This window comes from Mixophyes fleayi, chromosome 4 (assembly GCF_038048845.1).
Source record: "Mixophyes fleayi isolate aMixFle1 chromosome 4, aMixFle1.hap1, whole genome shotgun sequence".
NCBI classification, from domain to species: domain Eukaryota; kingdom Metazoa; phylum Chordata; class Amphibia; order Anura; family Limnodynastidae; genus Mixophyes; species Mixophyes fleayi.
The window spans coordinates 163,033,793-163,050,853 of record NC_134405.1 but is presented as its reverse complement, the minus strand read 5'-3'; the positions used below and the strand labels follow the sequence as shown (position 1 = coordinate 163,050,853).

The 17,061-nt window shown below is 39.9% G+C and overlaps 1 protein-coding gene across 1 annotated transcript in view; it reads left to right on the top strand.

The window, feature by feature from the left end:
* Positions 1 to 215: 215 nt before the first annotated feature.
* PTPN12 (protein tyrosine phosphatase non-receptor type 12) overlaps positions 216 to 17,061 on the top strand; it is a 68,596-nt gene continuing 51,750 nt past the window's right edge. The window contains exon 1 of the mRNA XM_075208728.1: positions 216 to 643. Coding sequence (XP_075064829.1) covers positions 545 to 643 — 99 coding nt within the window. The 5' untranslated portion in view covers positions 216 to 544. The remainder of the gene's footprint in view (positions 644 to 17,061) is intronic.

Here is a 17,061-nt window from a genome sequence, read left to right as displayed (position 1 = left end):
GAAGCCGTGACGATGCGTTCCACACCTCCGTGCCACCATGTCTTCCATTACAAAAGCTATTGGCCGCTGACAGTTGTGGCCACACCCCGCCATCCCAACCTCTCCTCCGCCCTAAGATGGCCGATCGATCTGCCGCCCATTGAGTTTCTGATGGGCAAAAGGGTTGGGTTCTCACGCCCACTTTTTCTGCATGTTCGAACACCCAATGGGATTTTAGAGGGAGAGCCGAGTCGGCCAATAGGCAGGTACCTGAGGAGGGGTCCCGGTGTTGCGTGTTCCGGTGCATCCTTAGAGTGTGTGTCGGTGCTAGGCTGGGAGGTGCGCGTATCTTTGGGAAGGGACAAGAGCAAATTTGCACCCCCTCCTCCGAGTGAGGCAAATGAGAAGGAAGGGGCTGTTCTGCATGGCGAGGGGCTAGGAGGAAAGCGGCTTGCCCCCTCCCTGACCGATTCTCGGGTGGCAGGTTCTATCCCCTACTCTGCACTGGATCAGTTAGGTGTCAGCAGAAAGGCTTGTGACTGGTAAAGAACGATTGAGGGTCAGCATGGACCAAGTGGAAATATTAAGGACTTTCATTCAGAAAGTGCAGACCATGAACAACAGGGACCAAAGCGGGGAGGACAACTTCGCCTGTGACTTTATGGTGAGAGTTGGGGTCTGTGGGGCAGGCAGTGGGATACAGTCATTAGCATGTCACATGATTCCCTGTGTGCATCTTGCTACAATCTGACTTTAGGGAAGCATAATGTGTATGTTTAAATATACATCACCTTCGTAATGTTAATCTGTTTAGTAAGAATTCACTATGTGGGTATGGCTTGCGCACATTAGCCTGCCTTTGTGTATGTAAATGTGTGTGTATCTATATATCCGCAGTGGGAAACTATATTTTCCCACATTCCTGTGACTGTATGATTTGGGGGACCCATCTGCCTCCAGTGTTGAGCTATTTCAGAACAGGACCCCTCCTCTCCTTCTTCCTTTGCCTCCCTTCTCTCCCCCTCCTTCCTTCCTGATCACTTCATGGATTACTGCCTGAAGCTTTATGGGGAGGGTGGATTTCATCAGAGCTTCCTGCAAACAGTTTTCCTCCAACCTGAGCCTTACCTCATTACTATTGCTCCTATTGGTAGAATAGCAGGAAGTGTTGTATCGATTAACCCATTTCTATGCTGTTTGTGTCTGCAGTGCTTTTCTATGAAGATTTTAAATAGCTCTGGCATGGTTGGAGTTAAGTGACCCACCCTAAGCTTTTATAGCCTGGTAGGAATTATCACCACTGTAAAACTGTGACCCGGTTAATTTACTTGGTAGAGGATATGTCATCTACCCTGCAGAAATGGCTGTAATTATACACACTTTAAATTTGTTGTCTTCATTGGTTCAAACCAGCTGCTTTGTACTTGCCTTTATCATACCATTTTTAAATATAATGGTATCTTGCTTGTGACATAACATTCAGAGTATGAGCTAAGTTTGGTAGTCATATGTTCACATTTTCTATTCCCATTCGGTCAACATTTGGTATATTTGTGACCTGCACATGGGGACACATTCTTATGTCTTAATACTGTCTCAGCTCTGTGTCAAATAGCCTGCCCCACCCCCAGTTAACAGAGCCAGTTCTTTCATTGTGTCAAATTGTCCTGGTTGTTGTCTTGGCGTTGGTTAACAAGGAGTTTACTTATGGACACAGGTTGGGTCTTTCTTTATCAATTGGATCACCTTCTAATTATTGCAATAATCCTGAGTTTTCTTTTTTTTTTCTTTTAAAGATCACTCCGGTATTTGCTTTATTTCATTTTTTTTTTTGTTTAGCCCATATATGCTTCTGTGTACAGAAGCAGGTATTCTGATTATGATCAGTCCTCATGGGCATTAAAGACTCTTGAAGTCTCTGAGTAAAATAGGAAATCAAATAGCTATAATTGATTTCTTATGGGGGGGTCAAGAAATGTGTGCTTCTGCAGAACACTGATGCATCCCCAAATACCACGTTACAAACACGTCTTGTTTTCATTGTTTTACCACTGCAGTCTTCCTTAAGATTTAAATTAATCTAATGGTATTGTATCTTTAATTGAATCTAATATTCTCCAAATATAATATTATAAATTTACTCAGCTGACTGAAGCATTATATAATCACTGTGCCTAAGCTGCAGAAACCTAAATTGACTGTCCTAAAACAAGGGTGTTCTGTGGTAAGATTGATATGCCTTTGTCATTTCTAAATCTAGAATGATAAATTTATTCTGACTGTTAACAGGCGGAAAAGGATCTCCATAAAGAATGTCTCGGTCCTGGGAATCTTCTCTGACTCATGCCCTCTAGAAAGTCTTGTTGTTCTCCCAGTCACAATTCTAGTACATTTTTGGGATGGGATAAAGGAAATCATGGTCTAAGGAAATATTGAAGACTTAAGCAGTTCTTGTAAGAAGTAGGGTCTAAGTTGAGATTCTTCCAAAGAATTAAAATGTTTAACCGTAAGACAATATATTGGTAAAATACAAGCATTTTTTATATATATATATATAATCAAATAATTACAGTAATTTACGTTTCCGTTTAAAAAGTGAATTAAAGCTACCAAAACATCAGTCTTGGCATTTTTAATCCTTAAATTTTGTGCAAATGGCTGTTTCTGCATGATGAGGCAAGTTTTGATGTTGTAAGCATTTACCAATAGGCTAACACAGGAGATATCATAGATATATGTTGCATTAAACAAAGTAATGCTCAATACTGCCCTTTTCTATGGGGACAACGTACTCTGGGAATTAATACATGCCGAAAAGCTTACTTTTTTGAAGCGGTTATCCATGTCTATAGTACCGCAGACTTAGGAGAGTACATGCACTGGGTGAAAAGCCAGAAGTTGTCTTTCGGATCATAGGATTAACAAGCGGCGAAAACTATTTAACTGTTGTAGCGTATTCGCCGTGACAGCCTCTTATCCAAGGGTGCTGTTCCCGCATGGCCCTAATGTTAAATCGATCCAAGATATTTCTTATCGCTGTGAAAAGAGGCAATAAGAGATGTTCATTAACAGGCTGAAATTGACTGATAAATATGCGACTAAATGCTTAACACATGAGATTTTGACACATGGCACCATGTTTTAGGCTACCTCCTGAAGCTGGGTACACACTACAGAAATTTCGACCAACTCTTTATGCCGAGCGATTTTACATGCGATCGATGTTCCGATCGCTCGGTCCATGGACTGCATACACACTAGCCTTGTTTAGGACGATAAAGGGAAGAGCAGACGGCCCTTTAGCGACTTTTTACAACCATGTTGTCGTGACTAATTTCGTACTCCCTGTTGTTGATTGGTCGGCAGTTTATACACACTACACAGCGGAAACGAGATTGGAATGAAAATATTAAACGGTACGACCAACCAAATGAGGCGATAATCGTCCATTTGGGCAGACTTTCGACCATCGTGTCACTGCACACGCTGACCCGACTTTTGAACGAGCGGTCGTATGTCGGCTGTTTGAGCCGATTAGTGGACGAAAACAGTATAGTGTGTACCCAGCTTTAGTATGAATGGCCATCTATTGTGTTTCCAGACCTGACTTCTGCTTTGTCATCTGTAAATTATTTAAACTGCTGTAAAAGCTTTTTTGCTGTTTTGTAAGGGAAGTATATAGATTAGAAAATTACTGGTATTCCTGCCAATCAAGTAGTGAGCAAAACAGTGTTTTATTAAACTTTGTGTTTTGGCCTTTTAACCCAATGCTAAAGGTGAGAATCCTGTCCGATAGATCAACACCTCAGGTGATCATTAAAAAAGGAAAACCTGTAGAATGTTAGTGTTGCAAATAGATCTAAGGTGTAGCACTGTGGCACACTGCATTTTCAGCAGTGCCATGTGACAATCGCTCCAAATGTCACATAGCACCAGAACCTGTTTTAATTGCTTACTGGCACATTGTAGCCTACACCTGGAACAGATCATGTTAGACTTAGTATGGTATTGCACAGGTGCTTTTCCAGCCTAAAAGTGCTAGCATGCATAGCAGATGGAATGCAGATAGCACCATGTAGCCACACTGGAGTGAATGGGGGACAGGGACACTTTTCTGTATTGCACAGGAACACTTGTGCTCAGAAAACTGCAGACGGTTGTTGGTAAGCGTTCCTGACTCCAATTCACTATACCAGCGTGGAGCAAACTGCTGATTATTGATTTCTTGGTGTAGCAAAATGTATGTACCCATTATTCATGGCAAACCATACAGAAATGTAAAAAGGGTGTTGCATTTTACTTTTATATGCATAATGTATTTTTGAATTCATGATTGTGATAGTTTAGGTCAATGTGACTTTTGTAGTTTGTACAAATTCACCATATCCAGATGAGCCTTGAACTTTAAACGGTTTGTAAGGGTGGAGGATGCAATGGAAATTTTCCTCATGTGTGAGTATGGAATCTGCCATGCTACTACTGTTATTCAGTAGCATGGCTCTCATGCATTGCCAATCAGGAAAACGCGTTTTAATTGATGGCTGGTTCACATACATTCTCTGGTACATTTTTACCAATACAAATTACTGGTAGCATGCTTATTAGACACATAAGAAATGGGTTGTTAAATTTTTCAATTTTTTTTTTAGGACGCAGTGGTCTGGAGCAAGCCCAAAAGAAACCTTTTAGGAGATAGATAAAGATATGTAATTGTAACTTTTAATTTTCAACAGACATTTGTAATACAGAATAAAAACATGATCATATATTCCAAACATATTTCCTTATTTAGAGTGAGATGTAAATATTTATAGTATTGTCTATATTGAGTAGCTAAATGTATTATGGGGGACTACAGGAAAGTAATTTATAGTTGGTGTGTGTTCAAAAGTGCAACTTTATGGAGGTGGAATGTGATGGAGTAATCACTTTACTGTGGAATGGGGAAATAGAAGACGAGGGTAGTTGGCGGGGTGCTCTCTTTGATGAAAAATCCAAGGGGTCCAAACTAGAATAAAAAGTTCTGCAAACAGTGGTGGGGACTATTTCCATCAAGCTGCTGTTAAAGACTTTGCTGCAGCCAGAATGTGGACGGCAGGTTTTACAGAGAGACAGGATAAGTGTTGGGGAGGATAATCTCGGAGGAAGTTCTAGGGGTCTTTAGGGATTGGTGCTTCTATTAGCGAGTTCAGAAAATTTGTATGGCATAACATACCTATCCGCCCACAATTCCTCCAAGTCGGGTCAGATTTAGGAACGAACTTTTTGAGTTCATCAGGTGTACCATCTGTAATGTAGCTTGTAGGCTGTCTCTTTAATTGAGGTTGAGAAAGAGACTTGAGCTGTCATGTCTCTTATTTCTTCCCAAAAGTGATCTTTGGGAGAGGAGGCCAAGAGCTTTTTCCCAAGCACGTTCATGCTTGCTTTGAAAATCTGTAATGATATCAATTCATCCTATTTCATTCAATAGCTATTTATTAGTAGCTGAAACACACATTAATATCACAAGGGTGTGAAGACCACCTGGATTGTCTTCGCTCTCAGCACCAAATGCATAGGTTGGGTAACTGATGTAAGCAGTATTTGCTATATAGTTGAGTATTTCCAAAGGCTTGGTCACTTTTCTTAAACTGTGTTTTACTAGAAGGTTGTTTTTGTTTTTCATTTTCCTCAACAAAACCACATAGGACTATATCAAAGAAAACTTAACACTTACACATATTTTCTAGACTGCTTTTAAAGGATAAATAAACAACAGTTCGGTACAATTATGTTTATACAATGTGTGATTTTGAAAAAGGACATTGATATTGTTGTTCAGTTGTTGAAAACACCTGCTATTCTTATTCTGTTAAATATTGAATGGGTTCATTACCTTTTCTTATATTTATGATTTGGGGAGATTGATTGATGAGGTTTGATATAAATGCTTGAACATCAGCCTGAAACATAAAAAAATAAAATGATAATATATATATATAATATTGGTGTTCCTGTTGAAACATAAACATTACCCAAATATAAACTTTGCATTGCATGTTTTTATCTTAGAACTAAGAAATATAAAGTGGGATTGCTGGGCTGGTTTTACCCAGACTGCAGCTAGGTGTCAATTAGCGTGAAGAGACAATCCTCAGCAACATTGTTGTGTAGTTTACCAGGGGCAGAACATCTGATTTTGAACTCATACCTTTTTTTTTTTCTACAGAAACAGAATGATTTTTAAGGCAATTGCCCTTTTTATGAAAAGATAATAATGCTTATATGCTTGTTTTGTGCCACAAATCAATATTTGTGTAATATTTTCTTGTTAAACTTATAGCAAAGATGTTAATGTCTGTTTAGTCTTAATATTTTTATTGATTGGGGAACTGTTGCAATGCTTTCTATTCCTTTTTGTTTTTATTTATTTGTATTTCATGCTTTCTCTTAAGACGAGGATATTTTAACCAGTGTAAAATGAACCATTGTAAAGAAAAAAAAAAAAATTAAATGTTTTCAATGAATTTTAATGCAAAACCATTTATTTGAATGCTCTGATAAGCCATACATTTTATTAAAAAAGGCCTGATACCTAATGGAAATCTGTATACAAATAGCTTGACTGAGTGGCCCAAACTTTTCTATAATCTGTTTTGTGATGAACTGCAACTGAGCATGTGTTTGTGATACATTTTGCGATTTGTGTACACTTTTCGGTGTATAGTGAATAAACTTCTTCTATTGATTTGTATTGTAAATAAAAAAAGCATTGTGCTTTATAGGAAATGCATGATGGACCATGGATGCTTTATGCTCTATTCCTCTTAATTTGTGCTCTATCGTACATTTTCCTCTAAAACCACACATACAGACTTTCAGATTAAGTTTCAAGATCAGTTGGCAGTATAGTAAACACAATACATCACAAGCGGAAACCTTCACTTCACCAGTCTTGATAACCAAGCCTTATTTTTTTTTTCCCCCCAATTTTTATTAACAGTAGAATGTGTAATAATGTTGCCGTTGGGCTTTAGCTAGCTTCTGTAAAGGCATTAGTAATTCTGTGTGCAGAGTTTACTGTTCACTAGAGTTATTGTTTTAGTTTGTGTCATAATCCCATGACCTCCAGGTAAAGTACAGTATAAGGTTGGATTTGTGGCCTAGCAGAAAAGATGTTTGGTGTTCTGATTGTGGATATGGTATGATGCCATGGCAACATAGCTAGCTCTGAAGAACTGGAAAATGACAAAGCGGGCACGAGGAGATGGACAACTCCTAAGTTTGCGTTACCTGTATGCAAAAAGAAACATTAAATTGCTCATATGTATTGAGGATTTTCTCCGATAGAGCACGCATCTGATTCTTCTGTAGATTTTTGTGCTTTCGTATGCGACTATAGTATTTTATATTAATTTCATGAACGTTAAAAGCTTTGGAAAAAGCTAGACTAGTGATGTGAACTAACAAGATAAATACCTCCCAACTGTCCCAATTTAGTCAGGACACTCCCAATTTGAGGGCTCTGTCACATTGATCGGGATAGGAGACATGTCCGTTTGCTCCTGCAAGCAGGAGCATGCAGTGAACCGGTGCACCTACCACTGCTGCATGCAGCATTCAAAGTGTTTTTTGGGGGGGGGGGGTGTAGACAGCATGTCTGAAGTGCTTGACAGACATGCTCCTCTAATGCAGACATTGTATCTGTATCCCAATTTAAGTTGACAGGTATGCAGATATTTGCCTCTTTTTGAGGAGACAAGTGCTGCTTCCAAAATGTAGGTGTGACACCAGCCTTATATATTACTAATGTAATACTAGTAAAAAGCAGACAGAGCCTTGAGCATTGTTGATGTCTTCAAGTTTGTGAACTATGCTCTTGTTCAATTATTCTATTCATCAAATGTGCTTATGGGTCACATGCAATGGAAAATCTTTTAGAAAAGGGAACATTGTTTCACTGAAAATAAAATATTTAACAAAAGTATGTTTGTAATTTAATATTGATGTTTGTGAAGTGTAGAGAATCTGCTGGCAGTGATGCACTCTGTGCTGTTTATACAAGGTTATAAGCTCAGTGAGGAAAGAACAATCTGCTTGTGTAACAAACCATATTGACTACCATTCAGTGGATGGTTAAATCTCTTTGGATTCTTGGCAATGATCAAGCCATGATACTATATATAGAGCAAGCTTCATATGCCAGGAATTTGCAAGAATCTCATCTTTTCATATTCACTGAAATATACTGTAAGCTCACTTTCTTCTGTAAAGGTCATAATTGCCCTACTTGAGTTGTGAAAATTCGAGGCCACTGAGTTTGAGTATTTCTGGGACCTGGATTAAAGCATTTTATTATAATACGAACCTGCTACTATACTTACTTTTACAGAGACTATTAATGGAGGTCAACAGTTCTACTTTTATGATAAATCTATCTATGTATTCTCAAAGCCAGTCCCTACACACTAGTTAAATGACATCAAGAATCAACTTCTTTTTAAGCAGGCAGAGATCTAAATAGACATTATAGTTCATTTGGCAAGAGCCAGCCCAGCTCCCCTATCCTTGGGAGTTATGCTAGATGCCGTCTCAAAGCGTTGCTGGAGGAGGCATGGTCAACCCTCTGTGGGGCCGTTAACATTGCACTTTGCATTGCAAGGACAGTCTAGCAAGCAAACTCTGCACTTTTCCACCAGAATCTGAAGAGCTGCCAGACAGTGCTGCTTCCTCCTACCTGTTCTTACCTGGTGCTTAAGCTCATATGCTGTTTCGCTGGATCCTAGAATGTTGGGGTCCTGTTTGGAAAAGCGATAGGTACTATTAACCTGGAAACTGATCAGTGAGTATACATTCCATGCCTCCTTTCCCCCAACCAGTTAAAACATTCAATCATCAGCCACATTTAATTATTGGGCTCCCCCCAAGCCCCATAAATGTCTATTACCCTCCACTCCCTCTCTTTCCCGAGCAGCCTGAACATTAGATCAATAACACAGACATTTCAGCCCCAAATTGATAGCGTTCACATTTAATAAATATGTCTATTCAATATTAGTCTGAACATTGAATCAATAGCACAAACATTTAATAATTAGGCCTCATTCACCATCCCAACATTAAATTGATGAATTAATAAACATCCTTTTGCCTCAACCAGATCAAAACTAAATTAATAGCAGGCCCTTTTAATAAATAAAACTATTTCCCAAAATCAGCCCCAATATCAAGTTAATGGCTAAATAAAAGAAAAGTCGCTGATCAGTTTAAGATAATTTACTACAGAAATGTTTAGTTCTGACTTCGAACTTTTTAAACTATTGTAGACATAAGATAAAAATAAACTCCAAGATACATGTAATATGATTTATTCACAACTGTAAATGTGATCACCATACAACCTCATTTGTTTTAAACTGTATGTTGTGCTATTGTCCATAAAAGATAGCAAAATGTGACTGTTTCTTGGGGTAAATTGTTGTTGAGATGTGGAATAATTAACTACACCCCTGAAACAATACAAAAATATTTAGTGCAATATGTGTGTGTGTGTGTGTGTGCAAGTAATTTTCCACTTTTAATCACTAATTTGTCATAAGAGGAACCTGTAGATAAACTATTTCTACAAATACTTTTTTAAATGAAAACTAAAGCTTTGGTGGTTTAAACCACCCCAAAACCAACAAATACAAGTGGTTTCAAAGGGAGACGGAGACGCGTCATAGAAGCCCCCATCCTGCAGGATGTGAGAGAATGACCTGCTGTAACGGGAGTCCAGGAGACCGAACTGAAATACATGAGTCTCCCAGATAGTACGAAGTATGAATAAAACACGTGATCAGTTGGCATATTAATAGAGACACCACACCATGTAAACATTCAATCCATTTCTCATCTAATCCATTATTTCTTGAAATGTAGTTGAGAGAAAATCAATAGAATTTCTTTTTCATCCAATTTTCTAAATGTATTATTAAAAATAACATTAAAAAGTTAAATGTTCCATGAGTACGGTGGAAAAGTCACAGAACCATTTTTCTTCCCCCTTGTCCAAATGGCTTCTACCAGTAACATCCTTGCTTCCTCTTCAAGCATGACATTAACATGTGTATACATAAGACATAAGTGGAATCATTAATAAATCATTTTTCTTGACCCTTCCCCCAGAGAGCACCAGCTCATCATCAAAAGTGCGCAGTCTCTTCCTGGGCTAGGGGGAAGAAGTGATGGGTAACATTTGCCAGCTATGTGGTCTCAATATAGTAGTAGGGGCACATATACACTTGTTAAATTAGCTAGTGAAATAAATCCCTCAAACCCTTATTCACCACTCTATTAATAAAAATGTCTTCTCTAAAGATGTGTAATCCACAGGAAACAAAAATAAAAGAACCACATTGAACGACTTGAACTGCTGCTTTGTAGTTGAGTCAAATGCGCATAGGCGACGCAGTGTTTAAATGCCAGTCGGTAATGGCCCTGAGTTTACTTGGCATTGCTGATTCCTTACACAAATTCATATGACTATAAACATATCAGCTATGAGCAAAGGAATAGGTTAGAGATGTTGTACAGAGCCAATATAAAATAAAAAAAAAATACACATGTTTACTTTCTGTTGAAATGGACAAGTACCCTGAAACATTTAATTGACAACTACAGTTAAGGTTGATGTGTATTTCTGTTTTGTTTTTTTGCATTACATTTCCCTTTTATTTGAATGGTAAGTTACTTACTTTGTTGTAAGGGGTTTCCATTTCCTGAATATAATGAAGGCAGCCATTTTCTTTCCTGAACCAAAAAACATGAGGCGCAAAATGAACTGATGTGTGAAAATGCACTTCCAATAAAGTTTAAAGTGTGTATGCTATGAATCCTTGTGTATGCAATCGCCTCAGAGGGTTTGATCATGGAGACGGCATTTTGCTTATGCACAATAGTTTCCTTATCACTTACAGTAGCTCATTGACTTGGCTTTCTGAGCCCTTTGTAGCTGATAACCAAGGACAGTAGCTTGCTGTGAGTTATTACAGATGGCAAAAGCCACGTTCCACATATTCAGGACATGTACTAATGAGAGCAGATGCAGGTTATAATGCTTAAACTGCTTTGAGCTGCTTTGAAATCACAAGCCCTACCTTTGTGTATGTATCTGCCAATCTATAAAGTCTGTTACTTTATGCCACCTCCCCATTAACATGGCAACCTGCTGCATGAACCTCTTTAGTTAAGTATTAACACTTCATTTATTTTAGGTAATGTGTATCATTCTATTTGGTTATGCACAACATTTGATATACGTAAAACTGGGACTTTAACTTCTGCCATGCTAATCATATAACAACTGGTTAACTAATCATGACTGTTATTGCAGCAATCCCACATAAAGCTTTTTTTTTTTTTCTTCTTCCTTTAAATAGCGTAAACTATATTTTAAAGCCTGTATCTGTCTGTCCCCCTGAGCACTGGTAGGTGTTAAGCAATGAAGGGGTGTTTTCAGGGAAGGGGAACAGTCTAGCGCTTCATATCCCCCTTCATACACTATCCTGAACTCGACAATGTTGGTAGGTATATAATGAATGAGGCCTTCGCCACTGTAGTGGCAAGATATGCAAAATGCCAATGGAGGTAGAAAAAGTGCTCCTGACAATGTTTCTGCATAGTGTCATTTTTGTGTAGTGTGTACATGAGCTGTTTGTTAACTTTTTTTTCGGTGTCTATCTGTAGTGAACAGGGTTCCCAAGGATGGGGACACATTAGTGTTTTCACTAATGTCACCCCATAATCAACCATTCAGCCCGATATCGCGTTAATGTGTACACTTAGACGATAACCGATAGTCATTCCAAAGCACAGACCATCGTTTCATTTCATTGTTCAGCAGAACTATATATTCTCGAGCTATGGAATGACGTCCTTCCAATCCTGCAGTGTGTAAGCACTAACAATCAGGATCTTCCTACAGTTTACAGAGTCATGATCTTTTCATCTACCGGTTATGACAGTTGAAGAGCACAGATCTGAGGGTAAATCTTTGAAAACATGTATAGTGTGTACACATTAATTGACATGCTGATCGGGACTTTATTTTTATTTTTTTTCCAGTCATTAGTAAAATCGTTGTAGGTAACACATTGGTCGCAAAATTCTGTAGTGTATACCCAGCCTAAATGAGAGCAACAGCAATATGTCAATGATAATCAGAGAAGGGTATAGAACAGAAGGGGGTTAAAGGGAAGTTTAGTGCTACTTCTCAGTTGTGTACTTTGAAAACCTTGTAACCTTGAAAACCTTGTAAAAAAGCAGATAATAATTCACAAACTAAATTAAGGGTGGCAGTAGTATCTTCATAAATGATTTCCCGTGTGTTCCCATAGCTGATCTGAATGTGTCAAGCCCTAATCTAGTTTGCTAATGTGTGGCTCCATGTGGTGTTCAAGCCGACCAACAATCATTCATTCTTAGGGCTTGCACATGCAGATGTTGCAAACCATGCTAATTAAAGTATGGACAAGGCCTTGTACTTTTTGTCTCTATTTTGAGAGTGAAGTGCTTTAAATACTGTCTTAACGCTCCCTGCTGTATAGTGTAGTTTCATACTACTTGAAACTGGTACAAAGTGAAGCATCACCTGAAAAAAATGTGTTCACTGGTATATTTAATCATCATTTATTTAAATAGCACCACTAATTCCGCAGCGCTGTACAGAGAACTCGCTCCCATCAGTCCCTGCCCCATTTGAGCTTACAGTCTAAATTCCCTAATATAGACACACACTCACACATAGACACAGACAGAGAGGGAGAGACTAGGGTCAATTTTGATAGCGGCCAATTAACCTACCAGTATGTTTTTGGAGTGTGGGAGGAAACCCATGCAAACACAGGGATAACATACAAACTCCACACAGATTGCTTAAATTGATTTATTTTGTTGTACAGTCACCATCAAAGAGTCTCTAACAATGTTTAATAATGCATTTAAAGGCTTAAAATGAACACCAATATTTGAGACCTTAACCTGCAAACCTGTAACACTTTTACCAATGCCTCTAAAATGCAATGAAAGCCCACTATTGTTAAATGATTATTTATTTTCCTATTGCTGTTGGCACTTATGTCACTGTGCTGTGCAAATATGAATTGCCTTAATCTCTATTTCTACTCTCACTTACTTTAGCAATGAGTGTGAATGGGGCGAACTACTTATGAAGAACCTCTGAACCTTCACACTGAGCCTTCTCTCCCGAAGCTATGTAATTTTGTGGCTGCAGAAGTGCTAAGAAATGTCTTATCTCTGGGATGATCTAAAATGTTCAGGCACATCCCTGAGTTCTTTTGTAGCTTGTGTAAAGGTGTGAGTGCGCATTGTGGCATTTCATTACAGTATACTAACTACTTCAATCGCTCTAGATTCTAGGCCTCAGGGAAACCTCTTGTATTGGCATGTTAAAAAATGTCCTCTTATAAATTGTGTTAAGCACTGCTTAGGTTCTCTGTTTCTATGTTCCCAACTCTACTTATTTGGGTTAATGTTTACACAGATGTGGATTTAGTTATGTTTTATGACAGTCCTTACACATTTGCATTGTGGGGGGAAAGAAAACACCCCCCCCCCCTCCCAAAAGAAAATAAAACCAAAAAACAACCCACAACTATCTGGGTGTGTATAATTTAAAAATACAATATATGTATGTATGTGTGTGTGTGTGTGTGTGTGTGTGTATATATATATATATATATATATATAATGTATGTGTGTTTATTAAGACCTATTATATATTAATATATCCCCATATTAATCAAATTTGCCAGTTACTGTGATAAAATATTTACAGCAGCACCCACGTGCAGAGAGAACACTGCTTCTGCGGCAAGATACATGAGTCACTGCAGGAACGGATTGGCCATAGACCTTATCAGGACTTTTCCCTGTAGGCTGATGGCTACATGAGGCCACCTGGAGGTGGTGACTAGCTGTGTACATGCAGTGAGTGGGATTAGGTCGTGCTTGGCATACCTGCAGGTAATGTAAGCAGTTGCTGAGCCTGGAAGGCTGGCTGCTCGGTCTATTTCTGTGGGTTTGACTGGCCATGCCTTGCTAACGCCTGCTTGGCTCTGCTGAAGATGGAGGAGAACCATGCAAAGATATCTCTCTAGCCCCCTCCCTCCTTACACCGGTCACAAACCAGGACTGGTCATGGCAAGGAAATTGTGGCCTGTGCTTCCTCCTCCAACATCAGATTAGTATCCCTCAGTGGAAGTAGCTCCAAGTCTTGGGCAGAAAAAACATGGGGGTTGCTTGGGCAGGCAGGTGCCAGGTAGCAGATTCTCCTCTTCCTCCTGTATTCCAGCAGCCCAAAATGGGGATTCATCCAGGTTGAAGCAACAGACTGGTCCTCAGCAACATTGAAGCTGAGACACTGAAAAATATGTCTGTATCTACAAGGCCTGGGCATCATATTAGTGTTTAAGGGGAGAGTGATGTGTTCCTGTGACACCCTGATCAGTGTGTTTACTGAGAGGAGTCACTGAAACCTATAGATCTCTATGTCAAAGACCCTGCTTTGTATATACACAAATATACAGACCTCTTAGTCATTGACCCCATATCTAGTGAATATATAAAGTGTATAGTATGGGGGGTCACTATGACCCTCTCTGCATTGTATGGTGATAGGATGCTGCATGTCTCGGGGATGCTCACTGTACTGGCCAAATTATGCAAAACAGAAGAGCACCTGCTTTTTTTTTTTTACATTTTTTTTATTTTTATTTTCAATGGTCAGTAAAGAATATGCCAAAAGCATAACGATAATATTGTTACATATGTGGTGAAATAAAAATTGCAATTATGATATGTCGTATTCAAGGAAAACATTAGACAAAAAGTAACCAGTTTTTACAGTTTAGAGAGCGATACTAAATAGGCAGTAGAAACATGAGGGATTGTGTGTGTGTGTGTGTGTGTGGGGGGGGGGGGGGCACGAAGTTACAGTATGAATATTCAGAGGTCAATTAGGATAGATAGAGCCAAGAGAAATGGGAGGGGAGTGGCTATGGTCATCGCACATGGGTCAGGCTGGGGAAGTGGTAGGTTGAGGGGGGGAGCATGTTCTGCGGGCCTAAACTTGGTTGGAGGCATGGCCTCTATCGTGGAGGTAGTATGTCGTGGAGGTAGTATGTAATTTCCTTTGCCGTGGCCATGTGCAAAATCTGCTTTTCGAGGGCCGCAAGACACGGGGTCGAGGTGGTTTTTCCAATTGAGGGATAGAAGTGATTTGGCAGCTGTCAGGATGTGGGCAGTTAATTTTTTGGACAATTTGACCAAGTCTTGGGAAGGGTAGTACAACAGGAATACCCAGGGATTTTTCGGGATGGGAGCTTCAAATAGGTTGTTTTAACAAACTATGGACTGAGTTCCAGAAGAAGGTGCTTGTTGGGCAAGTCCACAAAATATGAAGCAAAGCACCCCGCACCCCTGTGGCCACAGCCCCGCTGTCGCATAGCTTTGGTCTGAGGGATGCCCGTACAGTCGGCTCACATTGGTATTACCTCCCCAGAGGAGCGGAGTCTAACAGTGAGGGAGGTTTTGGCAGGTCGCGGCCCTCTTAGGGGGTGATGAGCAAGACTGTATTTAGAACCAAGATAACTGAAAATGCCACGGATGAGAAGTATCAGAATCACTGAGAAGCTAGGAGACCGTTTTCCAGGGAAACGGTAGAGCCAATATACAGAGAGCAAGGATCAGCCGGAGAGTATGCAAGTGCTGGAGACTCAGAACAGGTAGCAAACAAGAGCCAGAAAATGGATGTTTGAACAGGAGGATAGACCTGAAGATCTGGCAACTTACATAGGTAAGAGGTGTGTTTAAATAGTGCAGTCAGGCATCCGATTGGTTGAAGGAACTAAATGGGGGAGAAGTGCCAGATTGCACATGCGCAGTTCACCACACGAGATGACGTCCCGGGGAAGCCCAGCCACTGTGAATAGGGTGAGTAGCCCATCGATCAGCAGGTCTGGTGTGTGACACCTGCCAACAGTAGGGCGAGGAAGAGGTAAAACATTCTATGGAGTGTGGTGGAGGTGTAAAACCAGCGGTAATAAATTTTGCAGCAGGTTTCTTTGAGTTTAGTTCATATAGAGCTTTTGGCTATCCCCAGTCTCATGTCCTCCCAAGCCTCATCATCCAGGGGAGGACCCAGGTTCTTTTCCCACTCGTCCTCATGAGGATTTGGAGAGGAAAGGGCAGAAGTGAGGAGGATAGTGTATATTTGAAAATCTTTGTAGATGACACCCCTTAGACAAGGGCATGATTTCTCAAAGGGGGTGAGGTCCCTTAGGACATAAGTTGGTCGTAGGAAATGGATAATTTTGGAAGAACTCTGGGACTGAGGATCTGGGATGGGGATTGGAGTTGGAGATCTGCTAACGGGAACTAGCAACCCGGCTTGGAGAAATTCACTGGAAATTTGAAGCCTGCACGGGTCCAGTTACGTGTTTCATAGTGGAAGATCCAGGAGGGAACACCAGGTTGTGCCAGATGGGGATTAAGGGGGATATCGCAGAGGAGAGTTTTAATTTTGAGTGGGAGTCCCAAAGTCTGGTATCAAATTTGATGGAGGGGAGCAATTTAGCGGATGGGGGGTGGTGAATAGGTGATAAGTCCCGTAAAGAAGTGAGATTGGGCAGGGTTATGTAGGCCAACTCTATGTCAAGCCAATAATACCCTGCTTTGTCTTGCATGCAATACATTTTACATGGCACATTCATGAGTATTTCTGTTAATTACAGCAAAAGCATTGTTGTACTGTTGATGCAACATTTAGTTAACTAGATATATTTAATTGTATGTGCTTTGTTATCTTTGAAAGCCATTCCTTCCCCCAAGAAGGAGGGTGGAACCTTTTCTTGCGGGAAGGGGCATGCCCACCACCATGACCTGGACTACTAAAGTTCTTGGTAAGCAGAGGAAATGTGATTTTTACCTTTATTTTTCTTTTATACTGCTAGGGAGAGTTTAAAACCAGTGGGACACTGACAATGGATGAAACACCAGTAAGAATGATCTATCTTACGGGAGTTGGGCAAGGACTTCCCAGAC